Genomic DNA, 14,159 nt, shown 5'->3' on the forward strand with positions numbered 1-14,159 from the left:
AATAAAGGCTTTGCAATTTAAAAGTTTTATTTGCCTTGGTGTTGATTTTTCGTTCTATACTAACGAATTTTGAACACATTTTTTTTAACGTTACTGGTCCTTTAAGTGCAAATCTTTTGTACTTTACTGCAATACAGTTGCCCCTGCTTTGTGCATTCCTGCATGTGCAAAGAAGTATTATTATTGGCACCAACATATTGCATAGCACTGTGTAAAGTAAATGTGATTATACAACTAAATCACATGAATTATATACATAGAACATATGGAGTTACATACATCACAATCAATACCAGTACAAAAGGTGAGGAAGGCCCTATGCAGAAAGAGCTTACACTCTAAAGGGAAGGGAGTAATACACAAGGTGTGGGCATAGGTAAGATCGAATTAAGTGGGTGAGAAATGTGGTACTGTATGTGGTGTTGCGTTTGGTAGTTAAGCAGAGTGAGGGTAGGCTTCTAGAAAGAAGTGCGTTGTAAGAGATTTCTTGAAGGCAGAAAGGTTGGGAGAAAGTCGGACAGACCGTGGGAGAGAGTTCCAGACAAGGGGTGCAGCCCTTTCAAAGTCTTGAATGCGAGCATGTGAGGAGGTAATGAGAGAAGAGTTGAGTAGCAGGTCAGTAGAGGAGCGTAGTAAGCGGTTGGGCGAGTATATAGAGATGAGTTCAGAGATGTAGGGTGGGGCAGATTTATGAAGTGCTTTGAATGTCCGTGTCATTAATTTGAATTTGATTCTGAAAGGTAGCGGAAGCCAGTGCAGGGATTGACAGAATGGCATGGCAGAGGAGGAGCGGTTGCTGAGGTGTATGAGCCTCGCAGCAGTGTTCATTATGGACTGGAGAGGTGACAGTCTCTGGAGGGGAAGGGCGCTCAAGTAGTTTAGAGATGAAAGGTAGCAGAGAGATAGGTTGGTGGTTGTCAAGATTGGAGGGATCAAGAGAGGGTTTTTTTCAGAATGGGGGTGACAAGAGCATGTTTTAGTTGAGAAGGAAACAGTGCAGTTGAGAGCGAGAGATTAAATAGGTGAGTTAAGGCTTTGATTAGACAAGGATTGGTATTGCAAAGAAGTTTTGAGGGAATTGGATCAAGCAGACAGGTGGTAAGGTGAGTAGAGGCCAAAAGCTTTGAGACTTCCTCATGAGAGACTGGGGTGTGTGGAGGGAGGCTGATGGAAGTCTAGGGGGGTTGAGTAGTGTAATGTCCCTTCTGATAGTGTCAATTTTGTTTTTGAAGTGCTCAGCAATATCTTGAGCAGAGACAGATGTGCACGGAAGGGGTGGAGAAGGGGAAAGGAGAGTGTTAAAGGTGGAGAAAAGTTGTGCTGGCTTTTTAGAAAGGGAGTTAATCAGTGAAGTAAAGTATGTTTATTTGGCTTGGAAGAGGCTGGTGTTAGGAGCGCAGGGCAGATTTGTAGCTCCAAAAGTCTGATTCTAAGCAGATTTGCACCAGCGACGCCCAAGTGCACACGAGTGTCTTTGGAGCAATTTTGTATGAGCAGTATGCCAAGGTTGAAGTGGTTTGGGTCTAGCATATTTAGTTTTTGTAGGAGCAAGCTCATTGAGGGCAGTGGTGAGAGTACTGTTGTAGACAGAGGTAGCCACATTAGGACAAGAGATAGCTGAGATATTAGAGTGAAGAGAGTCAAAGGAAGAAGAGAGATGTGACACGTCTACAGCTTGCAAGTCACGGTAAGTACGTGTTTGGGTAATAGCAGGGGGGAGGAGGGAGTTGGTGAGAGTTGAAATGTGAGCATATTGTGATCAGAGAGGGGAAATGGTGAGTTAGTAAAATTGGTGGTTGAACAGAGTCTGGTAAATATAAGATCCAGAGCATTACCATTGGAGTGAGAGGGGGAGTTTGAGCACAAAGATAAACCTAGGGAGGGGGTTAGTGAAAGAAGTTTAGAGACATAGGGGTTGTTAATGTTGTTAACGGGTATATTAAGTCAAGTCAAGAGTGAGTTTATTGTCATTTCATCCATATACGTTTGTACAGTACACAGTGAAACGAAACAACGTTCCTCTAGGACCATTGTGCTACACAACACAACATAAATGTACCGGACAACAGACATAAAGTCACCTAATATGATGGATGGGATGTTAGATGAAAGAAAGTAAGGAAGCCAGGCAGCAAAGTTTTCCAGACATTGTGCAGTTGGTCCCGGTGGTCGATATATGGCAGCAATGCAGAGTTAAACAGGAGAAAAGAGCCTAATGCAGTGAGCCTCAAATGAGGAGAATGATAGGGAAGGAACAGGTGGAAGAACTTTAAAAGTACAGCAGGGAGAGAGAAGCAACCCTACCCCACCTCCAGGTTTGTTACCAGGTCTGGCAGAATGAGTAAGGTGTAGGCCCCCTTAGGACAGGGCGCAGATGAAGCAGTGTCGGTAGGAGAAAGCCAGGTTTCAGTAAGTGCGAGTAGGTTAAAGGAATTTGCAATGAAATGGTCGTGTACAGAGGAGAGTATGTTGCAAACAGATCTGTCATTCCAGAGAGCACAGGAAAGATTAATTGGGTTTTTGGGTATAGGAATAAGAGTTCTGTACCGACATGTTTCGGGCTCAAGGCGCTTTATCCAGTGTTATGGATAACACTTGATAAAGGGCCTTGAGCCCGAAACACGTCGTGGCAATAAAGCACAATTAGCAGCAAGCACTGCATTCTTGGCTGTTTCTCTCAGTAACTCCAATTTCATTTGATTTACTTTACACCTGAGGTGGGGGTGTACACTGAGATAGAAGAAGCCTATTAAACCACTCTCCCAGAGCGCAGTCACTTCTATAGTGTGGCAAGAGTTCTGTACCGTTGGAATTTGCACCGAAGAGAAGGAGCTTGTGGCCGTGATATAACTGGGATGGGGTAAGGGCCAGGGTTTGGGGAAATGTCCCCAGCAATAGAAAGGAAATATAGACTAAGTGAGGGCGGAATTTGTAAGTTCTTAGTTTGTATAGTTTGTATGAAAAAGAGGAGTTTCATGGAATAGCTAAACAGAGTACATTATAAACTTCATGTGTGGAGAGGGAAGAAGAGGAGAGTAGAGAAGCTGAGATTTGTATAGAACTGGGACTTGATAGGGGAGGTAGTGAAAGGAGGAGAAATACAGGATAAAGCATGTTTGGAGTAAGAAGTAACAAACTGGCAGGTACAAACAAATCTGTGTTCTTCTTATCCCAGCTGGTTCAAAGTTGATAGAAGATAATCCGGTTCCTTTTGCCTTGTCAATGCCTTGTATAACTGCCATTTCTAAGCACTTGTGAAATATAAGCACTCGTGCCATGCCCCAGACACGAGTGCCAAAAAAAGGAGCTTAATTGACTAATCAATTAACCAGCTAGCAAAGGGGTGAGTTTTACAGACACCAGAACCAAGGGGTCTGTTTACTAAAGCGTGATAAAAATATTTTCGCAAAATATAGACAAATTTGTCGCCAAATATGTTTTCGTCAGTTTACTAACCTGCGGTAAATATAAATTTGCGAATTTGCTGAAAATAACGTCACGTACACATTAACGCCTGGTTTACTAAACAGCGAAATGTGCAAAAGACTAAATTTACGCAAGAATATTCGCAAATTATTACCGCCACCTATGTAGTGGCGTAAAAGTAATTTTTTCGCCAGAAAATTCTCAAGGGGCAGGAAATATCCCATAATACTTTTTTTTTTTTTTTTAACCCATGATTCTTTGCTGACAGGAGAGAGATCTGTAGCTATTGCTGACAGGATGTTTTGGCTTCTGCTTCTATCTGCTGCAAAAGCAGTAGTTTCAGCTCAGAGTCGTATTATTGGCAGTGGGCAAGGATTTGTCAGCCTCTACGCTTTTTTGGTTTCATTGTGATTGGCTAAATTAAACTGTGCATTTCTTTGATGCAAAGAGATTGGCTGGTATGATTTCTTGTTCCTATGATTCTGTTGGCAGAAGGGTTTATATGATGCATAAATGTTTGATTGGTGTTATCTGGTAATGTTGGATGGTATAATCATCAGTCAATAAAGATGAGTTTTGAAGATGCATTTCTGGCCATTAATGTCACAGTAAAAATTGCCATAATAACCGCCATAAAACAAGACTATTTTATAGCATAAATATTCGAACAAACGTAATTTTTCGCCAGAAAATTCGCTAAAATTACCGCTAACGTAAGCCGGTTCGTTAACGTGGTTACTTCAAGTGATCGCAATGAATTCTGAGCACATCGCTGTTTAGTAAACTTAGTCGCTGCGAATATTCTGGCAGAAAAATATTCTCAGCGGAAACTTACAGTCAGATTTACCGCACTTTAGTAAACAGACCCCCAAGTTTGGGGCTATAAAAATATCTCTTCTTCACTGAGGAGTGGACACAGATGTTTGTTTGAGATATTTATCAGAGACAACAAGGGCAGGACTACATGGCCGATTCCGCTGCGCAAAATCGCAGATGTCACATCGGATGCGACGGAAATAAGGTAAGTAATTCAATTGTCGCATCGTCTCACATTGTTGATGCAACAATGCGACACGATCCGACACTGCCATTACTTACCTTTTTTCCGTTGCATCCGACGTGACGCCTCCGATTTTGCGCAGCGCGGCGGAATCGGCAGAGTAGGCCTAACAGGCAGAAGTTATTGGGGTTAACAGATACAAGTATTGATATAAACTGTATTACCAGAATAAGCAGTATATAGCAGTTGCAAGTATATGAATAAGCTGTGTTACCTGTAGGAATGAGAAGAGATAGGCGTTAGTTCCATGGAACTGCCTTGTATAACTGCCATTTCTAAGCACTTGTGAAATATTAGCACTTAGGAAATGTTGGCACTCGTGCCATGCCCCAGAAATTTACTGTTTAAAATTGAATTCCAAAGATGAATTATTCATAATAGAATTGTTTTGTTTGCAAATGTCATTTTTACTACTCCCCAGAAGAGTCTACTCAATTCTGTTATAAATCTGCTGTGCACCCAACTGTAATGGATGTCTGAACGGCTCAGTTATTCTCTATCACAGTGGGACATTCCAAATCACTATGGCATGTTTTTCATCTTAGATTATCTTGGCCAATAAAGGTATAATCTTTGCACCACTTTTTGTATGACTTGTAAAAAATATTACCCTCTGACTCCAGTTGCAGTGAGCTCAGCTTGAATCATTGTATGACACACAGGAGGATTGAGTCGATAGCAGCAGGAAAAATATATTTGATTGTTGACCTGTAAGGAAAAACTTATAGGGCACCTGCAAGGTGTTAAAATAGCCACAGGTATGCTCCTACTAAATTGGCATCCACTGACCTACTTGCACGTATATGCACTTTCCTATACTGATTTCCAAGATTTACCTCCTTTAATATACAGATATGGGACCTGTTATCCAGAATTCTCAGGATCTGGGGTTTTCCAAATAATGGGGCTTTCCTTAATTTGGATCTCTGTGTTCAGTTTGTAAAAGGCTAGTAAATGAGCCTTTATGTGAAATAGATTTATTAAAGATCTACTATAGTTTATTGGATTTGGCATTGTTGTTATGATTTAAAAGGGATAATTCACTTTTAAGTTAAATTTATTCATTTGGTCTTCATATTTATTTTATATCGTTTATGATTTATTTGTTTTCTTCTGCTTCTGCCTATTTTTAACTTCCAGTTGGGGAATCCCTGACTTGGACAGTTCAGTGAGGTTACAGTTTTATTGTATTGTACAATTTTATTTGTTACTTTTTATTGCACATGGTTCTGTTCAGGCCTTCTCCACTTCATATTCTAATCTCTCATTCAAACAACTGCTTTGTTGCTATGGTAAATTGAACCATGGCAACCACAACAAAGCAGTTGAAATTCCAAACAGGAGAGCTGCTAAAAAAAAAAAAAAGCAAATTGTCTCTGGAAACTCACTTTCTACACCATACTAAAAGTGAATGATGTATAATTTCATAATCATAAACAGGCCTATAATACATTTTTATGTAGTATGAAACCTGATGCCCCAAGACCAACCCTTTATTATCGCACAGCAGTGCATTAAAGCACATATAAACCACTGATTCACTAGCCTATCTGGTCTTTCGGCAGGTTTTCCTATAGAGCTGCCTGTTATTACAAGATATTTTCTACTACTGCTACTGCTGTGCTTGTTACAATCATATTATCATTTCTTCCGGTGTGAATCGGCTTCCTTTTTAATAAAAATCATAATTTATATCGATTTGCTTAAAAATAACTGAAGATAAAGAATGTCTGACTATTGTTCTCATTTAACGGTTCATTTACTAAAGTAGTGCAAATTGTAAAATATCAGTGCAAATTAGAAATTACCAGTAATTTGGAAAAGTTATCGGAAGTGAATTATGGGTATTATCAGTCGAGCTATGTGCTGTTAGGAGAATGAGGCGATGTTTTGTATACAGAAAACCTGACTTAGCCGTCATGACCTGAATTGTTTTCCTACTTCCGTTTCTTCTGCTCTTCTTGTTTATTAAACACCGACATTTGCAAGATGGGACATGGAGTTCTGTCTAAAATGTATTTGTAGGTAAATTAGTTTCTTATTAAAGTTTGTTGCATATGTCATTACTGCAAATAGTGTAATACCCATACCTAGCGAAGATTTTCTAATGAATAAATTAAATAAGCATATATGCTGATATAATAAATGTGTACCTCCAAAATAAAATTCTAGGGTATAGATTAGTGCCTTTTACTTCCCCTTTGCATTGCATATACATGCATTTAAAGCATGGACAAACCACAGAATCTTGGGGTTTACATATAGACTGATAGACAGGAAAGTGTGATGCATAAAGTTAAGATGTGAAGATTATTACATATTTTTATTACTGCAGAATAATGTAACTACGGTAGTTCAGCTGTGAGGTACAATCCTGATAGGGAAGGAAAGTCTTCTTGTATGTTTACCATGCATTGAATAATCTACTTAATAGATTAGTAGACTCTTTAGTTTTTCATATGGTTATACAAGGAATAATTTATTGTGTTTGACTCACTTATTCAGATCCCTGCAGTCCCAAGCCACTGCTAAACTGGATGCTGGTAACTGCCTGTGAACAGGGTCACTTGGCTCTAGTTAAACTCCTGGTTCTAAGATACAATGCTGACCCAGACTGCTATGCTACGAGAAACAATGAGTTCCCTGTCCTCAGGAAATTACCTCTCTATGCCACCATTATGGCAGGTACCATGTTGTTATGTTTATCCCTTTGTTGCTATGTTCTTCATTATTTACTTCTTTGTATGCAAAATTCTGACTGCTGCTAAAATTGGTCCTTATAACCTTATTTTGTAATCAAATCAAGACATCTCTGCTGAGGCAGAAAGTTTGTGTTCAATGAAACCTTGTAATGTTTAGTGGTTTGCACTTATATAGTGCTTCTTGTGAACACCGAACAATTTCTTACAATATATTAATAGCACAGACATAGCAATAGCATATTCCAGGAAACTATGCAAGCAAGTAAATATTAAATATAGAGATACAAGAGGAAGGAGAGAATTATAAAGCTTAAAGCCGGAAGCCAAAAAGCACAGATATAGACACAGCTAGCATTAAACAGTCCTATGAAATACTTGGACCTCTTTCCTAAAGTCACATATAATAGGGTTACCAGAACGTTTCAAAATTCAGGGACACAACTATAAAAACCGTCTAGAAAGGCTGCACTTATTGCAGCTTTGTTATATGCAATTAGTGCAGCACTGCAACATGAATTTATTATACATATCGCTGTCTTTTCAAGTGATCTGGTAACATTAAAGGGATACTGTCATTGGAAAAATGAATCAGTTAAAAGTGCTGCTCCAGCAGAATTCTGCACTGAAATCCATTTCTCAAAAGAGCAAACAGATTTTTTTATATTCAATTTTGAAATCTGACATGGGGCTAGACATATTGTCAATTTCCCAGCTGCCCCAAGTCATGTGATTTGTGCTCTGATAAACTTCAATCACTCTTTACTGCTGTACTGCAAGTTGGAGTGATATCACCCCTTCCCCCCCCCCAGCAGCCAAACAAAAGAACAATGGGAAGGTAACCAGATAACAGCTCCATAACAGAAGATAACAGCTGCCTGGTAGATCTAAGAACAACACTCAATAGTAAAAACCCATGTCCCACTGAGACACATTCAGTTACATTCACAGACATAATATCAAAGGCTATTGTGATACTAAGCTCTATAGTTAGTATAGGTATGGGTAGATAGAATTTAATTAAAAGTAGGGAGGGGTGTATGTATGGATGCTGGGTTTTCATTTGGAGGGGTTGAACTTGATAGACTTTGTCTTTTTTCAACACAATTTAACTATGTAACTATGTAACATTGAGAAGGAAAAACAGCAGCCTGCCAGAAAGCATTTCTCTCCTAAAGTGCAGGCACAAGTCACATGACCAGGGGCAGCTGGGAAATTGACAAAATGTCTAGCCCCATGTCAGATTTCAAAATTGAATATAAAAAAATCTGTTTGCTCTTTTGAGAAATGGATTTCAGTGCAGAATTCTGCACTATTAACTGATTAATTTTGAATTTTTTTTTTTTATCCCATGAATGTATCCCTTTAACATAGAAGCATGTGGAAAACGAATGAATACTCTTAGTCCATTGGTCTCTGTGCTGTATCTGTTTGTCACTGTCTTAACGTGGGATTACATGAGGCTTCTGTTCCTCTTTTGATTCTCCACACTGTAAAAAGGAAGGGGTTGTGCTGCATACAGACCATTACCTGTGTTTTTGCTCCTTGTGTCAGGACATGAAGAAGTCGCCGTCTTTCTGCTTCAAAACGGAGCTGGCTTCTGTTCCTACATACTGATGGATAACCCGGAGCTGAGCAAAGCTTTACTGCGGAGAAGTCTTACCACTGAGCTTCCAGAACACAGGCAACAGCAAGCAGCCCAGGAGCCGGTATGTAACTTGTTACAGGGGAGGCTGTCGGTAAAAGGAAAACATTTATAAACAGTATAAGTGAGACATGGTTAAAACACAGGGCTCACTTATACTATTTATACATTTTTTCTGTTGATATACTTCTGTTTATGTTATTATTTATGCTGAGTATAGGCATACTAAAAAAGAGAGCCTTAACTATGTATATGTATAACTTTGCTCTGACACAGTGTTATGTGGCAATTTGTGATTGGTTTTAAAATATTAAGGAAGAGATTTCTCTGGGTATAAATACCGTGGTTGAATTGGGTATTGTTAATTCCTATGATTAAGTACCAGAAGGTATGAAAAGCGTAAGGCGGAATACCAGTTTGTCTGTATGCCTATTCTTTTAACTTGATGTTAGATAAAAACTCGTTTTTTAACTTTACTATAGAGTTTTGGGATACTCCTTCTTCTAATGTACAACATGACCTCTAACCAGTGTCGGACTGGCCCACAGGGATACTAGGAAAACTCCCGGTGGGCCCAGGTGTCTGTGGGCCCTTGTGCTGCTAAACATTTGGCCTATTTCATGGCCATTCCCTATTTCTTTGAGAACAAAAAGGCTAAATAGATGGAATAATAGATTATAGTATTATAGTATGTAAAGAATAGAGACTAGGAGAATAGAGGTTGAGTAAGGAAAAGAAGAATAATAGTACTGAAAATGGGCCCCTGGTCTAAGGTTTTTCAGTGGGCCCCTGGTGTCCCAGTCCGACACTGCCTCTAACAGAGTTCTTACTGAATGAGCACTTTCCGCTCCTTAGTGTTCTAGAACTTGCGCCCAGAGTTTTGTTGTGAACAACAGACAGTTCTGGCCAGTCAGGACAATTGGGGCTATGTGGAAAAACGTTTCTTCAGATGTGTGCTTTTGTTTTTAACTGCACTAGAAAAGTAAAAAGGCTCAGTAAATTTTCTAGGGTTCAATGTTTGATACCAGCCAGGGCACTATGGGGCAGATTTATCAAAATGTGAAATTAGGACCCCCCTTAGAAAAAGTCACCCACTTTATATTCATTATTTTGGGATTTTTAGAATCAAATTAATCAATGGAGTTCACCATTAGATATTTATGCTTTTAAAAAACCCATACAAATGAATAGAAAGAGAGAGTAAGTTTTTCTCTGGTGAGTTCTAAAGTCACACTTTGATAAATCTGCCCCATTATGTGTAAGGGGTTTGTATGTTCTCCTCACTTGTTGAGGATCCTTCTATGTATTCTGTTTTTTCCCACTCTGAAAAAAATTCAGGCAGGTTAAATTGTTTCTTGGTGAAATAAGGACCTTAGCTTGTAAGGTCATTGTTAATGTAGGAAACTATAAAAGTTTCTAAGGTCAGCTCCATACATTTTAGAAAAATGGTTAAAAAATTTAAAATTTAAAGCAGGTATGAAAGGTCCTCGTTTCTGGTACACTATTAGAAAATGATTGAAATGGTTGAAAAGCTGAGCTATGCCTTTATCATGGTTAGCTAAGATTTTGCTTTGCAAGGAAAGTCCCAGACATCTCAAATCTAATTCTTTGGTTTGTACTTCCTTTTTGTGATGCTGCCACAATATCTTCTCCTTATGCTATTTTTGGAACATAGTAGAGATAGTCGAAAACTCTTTAAAACAGGCACTCACAAAAGGCAAACTTCCAGCAGGCAAAAGTTTTCAAATGGAAAGGTGGTTTATTGTATCCACAGCCTTACGCGTTTCGTGTTAAACACTTAATCATAGGCTGGAGTAGCTGCTTTAAAGAATTTTCGGTTGTCCACTCCTTATGCTGAGGGCTCAGGGCGGCACACCTGGGCCACTTCCTAAATGAGTTACTATTCTACTGACTTGGAGACCCCAATCTTGCATATCTCATACATAGTAGAGATAGTCCCTAATACACTAAGCAGATATACAAGTATGTGTGTATTCTCTACTGACTTTTGACAGCAGACAGTTCTTAGGAAAATGGTCTACTACACCGGAAGCACTAACCTGTTTTGGTCCAGAATAAGCTGCTTGGGTTTGACCTTTTGTTCCTCTTCTGAGGAGCCCTCTTCCTAAGGGATCATTACAGTCACAGCCACAAGTGTGTTCATGTTAATATGGATGTAATTGATGCTCATATTGATTATATCCATTATAGGCATTGTGTCCAACCATGTTATATGTTGTAGCCATTCTTCTTAAGAGATGGGATAACCAGTAGCTCAATCTCGCATGAGCCTGCAGCATTTCACCTGCCTGGTCTCTCTGATAATTTGGTGTATAAGTGCAACTATGATGCAGCGGAACTCTTGTAGCTATTGCCACCCTGAATGTGGTGCTAAATCCACGGTTAACACTCGGAGCCGTGCCAATATGCACAGATTACTTGTGCCTAAAGAATCAGAAACATGGTGTCAGTAATATTGCAATCCCTGACAATTTTGATCACAACTTGTGCCTTATTTGTCAGCATGTGCACAAGCATTTGTGCTCGGTTTAATGCATTGGATGCAATAATGGCCAGAGCAAATCTGTGGGGGCCCCAATTTTGTTGAAAATCTGGGGTAAAAAATGCTGCATTGTGGGTACAAAAAAACCTGAACTTGTCTTCATTAATGACCCCTCTAAACTTGCGTGTTCCCAGCACAGTAAGTTTTCCATGCATACAGAGCATAAGGAAGTCTAGTAGGGATTAGATGAGTCCACCCAAATGTGATAGGATTTCCTTCCTTGTCATTTAAAGCAACAGTAAAATCAAATAATGAAAGTGTTTTAAAGTAATGAAAATATAATGTCCTGTTGCTCTGCACTGGTAAAACTGGCATGTTTGCTTCAGAAACTCTATTATAGTTTATATAAATAAGCTGTTGTGTAGCCATGGGGGCAGCCATTCAAAGCTGAAAAAGGAGAAAAGGTACAGTATATACTACAGATAAGCTCTGTAGTATACAATGGGATTCATCAGAACTTATTTGTTATACAGTATATTGTTTATTGTTCTTTTTTTGCTGTTATTGTTCCTATAACAATGTTCCTATAACAATGCTGACAAATGCCTCCCACCTATAGCCACACAGTTTTTTTTTTTTCTTTTGTGAAGACCGTTTTTGTGCACCAGTCTGGTGTATGGTTTTCTTGTATCTTGTAAATCAGTCTGTGTTTTGTTCAGATTGCCTAGTAATTTCTTGCCTCTTCTTAATTTACATATAGGCTGTTTGTGTGAAGTGGTCTAGCCTACGGCTGCCCTGGGTAAACATTGACTGGTTTATTGACATTTCCAGCAAGATAAGAGAGCTGGATATCTCTTCCAACTGCCTTGCTTCCCTCCCGTCTGTGGTTCCATGGGGCCTTCTGAACCTGCAGAAACTGAACATAAGTGACAACCAGCTTTGTGACCTGCCCAGTGTGCAGAGCTCTGAGGAAATAATCTGCTCAAAGTAAGTAGCTTCATGCCCTTTTCAAAGTGTCCATAATGTGCAGTGTTTGTGCCAAACCTCTGTGCACAAACATTCAGCTCAGGAACTCATAAGTTAGAGGACCTTGGGACTGAAATAAATTCTGTATAACTAGTATTGAAAGAGGATTATTAAAAGGGAACTCCGGCTTCCAAACCAAAATTTGATAAAGAGGCCCACATAACACAGAAACCCCTAATATATCCATCACAGTTACCTGTTTCTTCAAAAAGTATGAATAAATGCCATTTTCTATGCTGAAATCCAGCTGGTTAACAGTTCTACTCTTTCTGCATCATTTGAAATCCTGGCAGGGAAGAAGGGACTAAACACTGATATTACAACAGCTTACAGACACGATGCAGGAACGACATACCCCAAAATGCATTGCACTCTGATGTTCCTTTCCTTATTGAAATCACATGTGCAGGGAATTGTGGGTTTTGAAGGATGCAGGCTAAAGGTGGCCATACACTGAGAGATCCGCTCGTTTGGCGATGTCGCCAAACGAGCGGATCTCTCCCTGATATGCCCACCTTGAGGTGGGCAATATCGGGCTGATCCTATCGTGGGCCCTAAGTCTGCATATTTTTTAAATGATGTATATTGCAAAGTGGCTTGAAATTGTTTACTTTTCAAAAAGCTTAAGTTATGTTTTTGTGGAGTTCTCCTTTAAGTCATTCAGAAATCCAGTCATTCAGTGAAAGAACTACCTTCAAACAGCTGTTTGCCATGTCCGACCAATGCACAATTCTTTTTGTTTTTGATCTAAAGAATGGTAAAAGATGAAATGTCCTCTTGCTCTCAATAAAAATAAGCTCAAGTGCATTGAAACTCTCTTGATAATGGAATGCTATTGTAGGTTACTCGAAGTTGATGTCTCCAATAATAAACTGATGTTGCTTCCTTCTGGATTTCTCCACCTGAGCCGGCTCCAGAGACTGTGTGCATCAAAAAACTATATTGTAGATCTGTTCAAAGAAGATGGTGAGTCTGACTGACTGATTTGCCTCCTTGCTAAATTTTTGTAGTTCTTAAGCACAAAACAAAAACTGTGGTACCGTGTTAGCCAGTAGCAAAAAATAACAAATAAAAAAACAAAAAAAACAAAGCATTACAAAAGTATTGTAGAAGTGATACCTATATTGGCTAACAATAAAAAAATAAAAGTATTTTTATTATTTGCCAATATAGGAATCACTTCTACAATACTTTTTGTATTTGTTTGTTTTTTTATTTGTTATTGTAGTTCTTTAGAAAACATACTTGGATGGCTTCACTATTGTGTGAAGAGTGTTTTAAGCTAAAACTCATTTGTAACTTTTATTTATAACTGCCTTAGCTTTTTTTCCGTCACTTAAAGGTAACAAAGTATAAACATACATACATACAGAAACCCAATTTAGATTAAAAAGTTGCTTCCGGTTGTTTTGTGTGTAAGAGAAAAACTGTGTCCTTTTAAAATACTGTTAACAAATGAACTTGTGTTTGCACACATACCCATCTGCTTGAGCTTTGCACTAAATTGACACCTCCTGCCTTAGAAGTTGTTACTTTCAGGGTCTCCTTTGCATGCTCCAACTGGCTTGCACCTTATGAACCATACACTTATGTCTTTCTGGCACCATGTGCATCACACTACATAGGGGTTCCTGCAGTTACACTGGAATTCTGGAAAATAATGCTGCATGGCAGGCCTGTAAGCACTATTTAGACAGAAGAGCCACTCAATCTTAGGGGTACATAGAAGGATATTTACTTGGTATTTAACTGCATGTTAGATAATTGTAGCCTTATGTGCTTTGTGTCCTATTAGCAGTT

The 14,159-nt window shown here is 39.0% G+C and overlaps 1 protein-coding gene across 4 annotated transcripts in view; it reads left to right on the forward strand.

Moving 5' to 3' along the window:
- Nucleotides 1-14,159, forward strand: part of lrrk1.L (leucine-rich repeat kinase 1 L homeolog) — an 80,339-nt gene that overhangs the window by 26,883 nt on the left and 39,297 nt on the right. For all 4 annotated transcript variants that reach the window (XM_041586876.1, XM_041586877.1, XM_018253271.2 and 1 more), the window contains 4 exons: nucleotides 6,992-7,171; nucleotides 8,740-8,894; nucleotides 12,094-12,320; nucleotides 13,201-13,325. In XM_041586876.1, the coding sequence (XP_041442810.1) occupies nucleotides 6,992-7,171; nucleotides 8,740-8,894; nucleotides 12,094-12,320; nucleotides 13,201-13,325 (687 nt within the window). The remainder of the gene's footprint in view (nucleotides 1-6,991; nucleotides 7,172-8,739; nucleotides 8,895-12,093; nucleotides 12,321-13,200; nucleotides 13,326-14,159) is intronic.

The sequence above is a fragment of the Xenopus laevis genome, chromosome 3L (genome assembly GCF_017654675.1).
Source record: "Xenopus laevis strain J_2021 chromosome 3L, Xenopus_laevis_v10.1, whole genome shotgun sequence".
Taxonomy (NCBI): Eukaryota; Metazoa; Chordata; class Amphibia; order Anura; family Pipidae; genus Xenopus; species Xenopus laevis.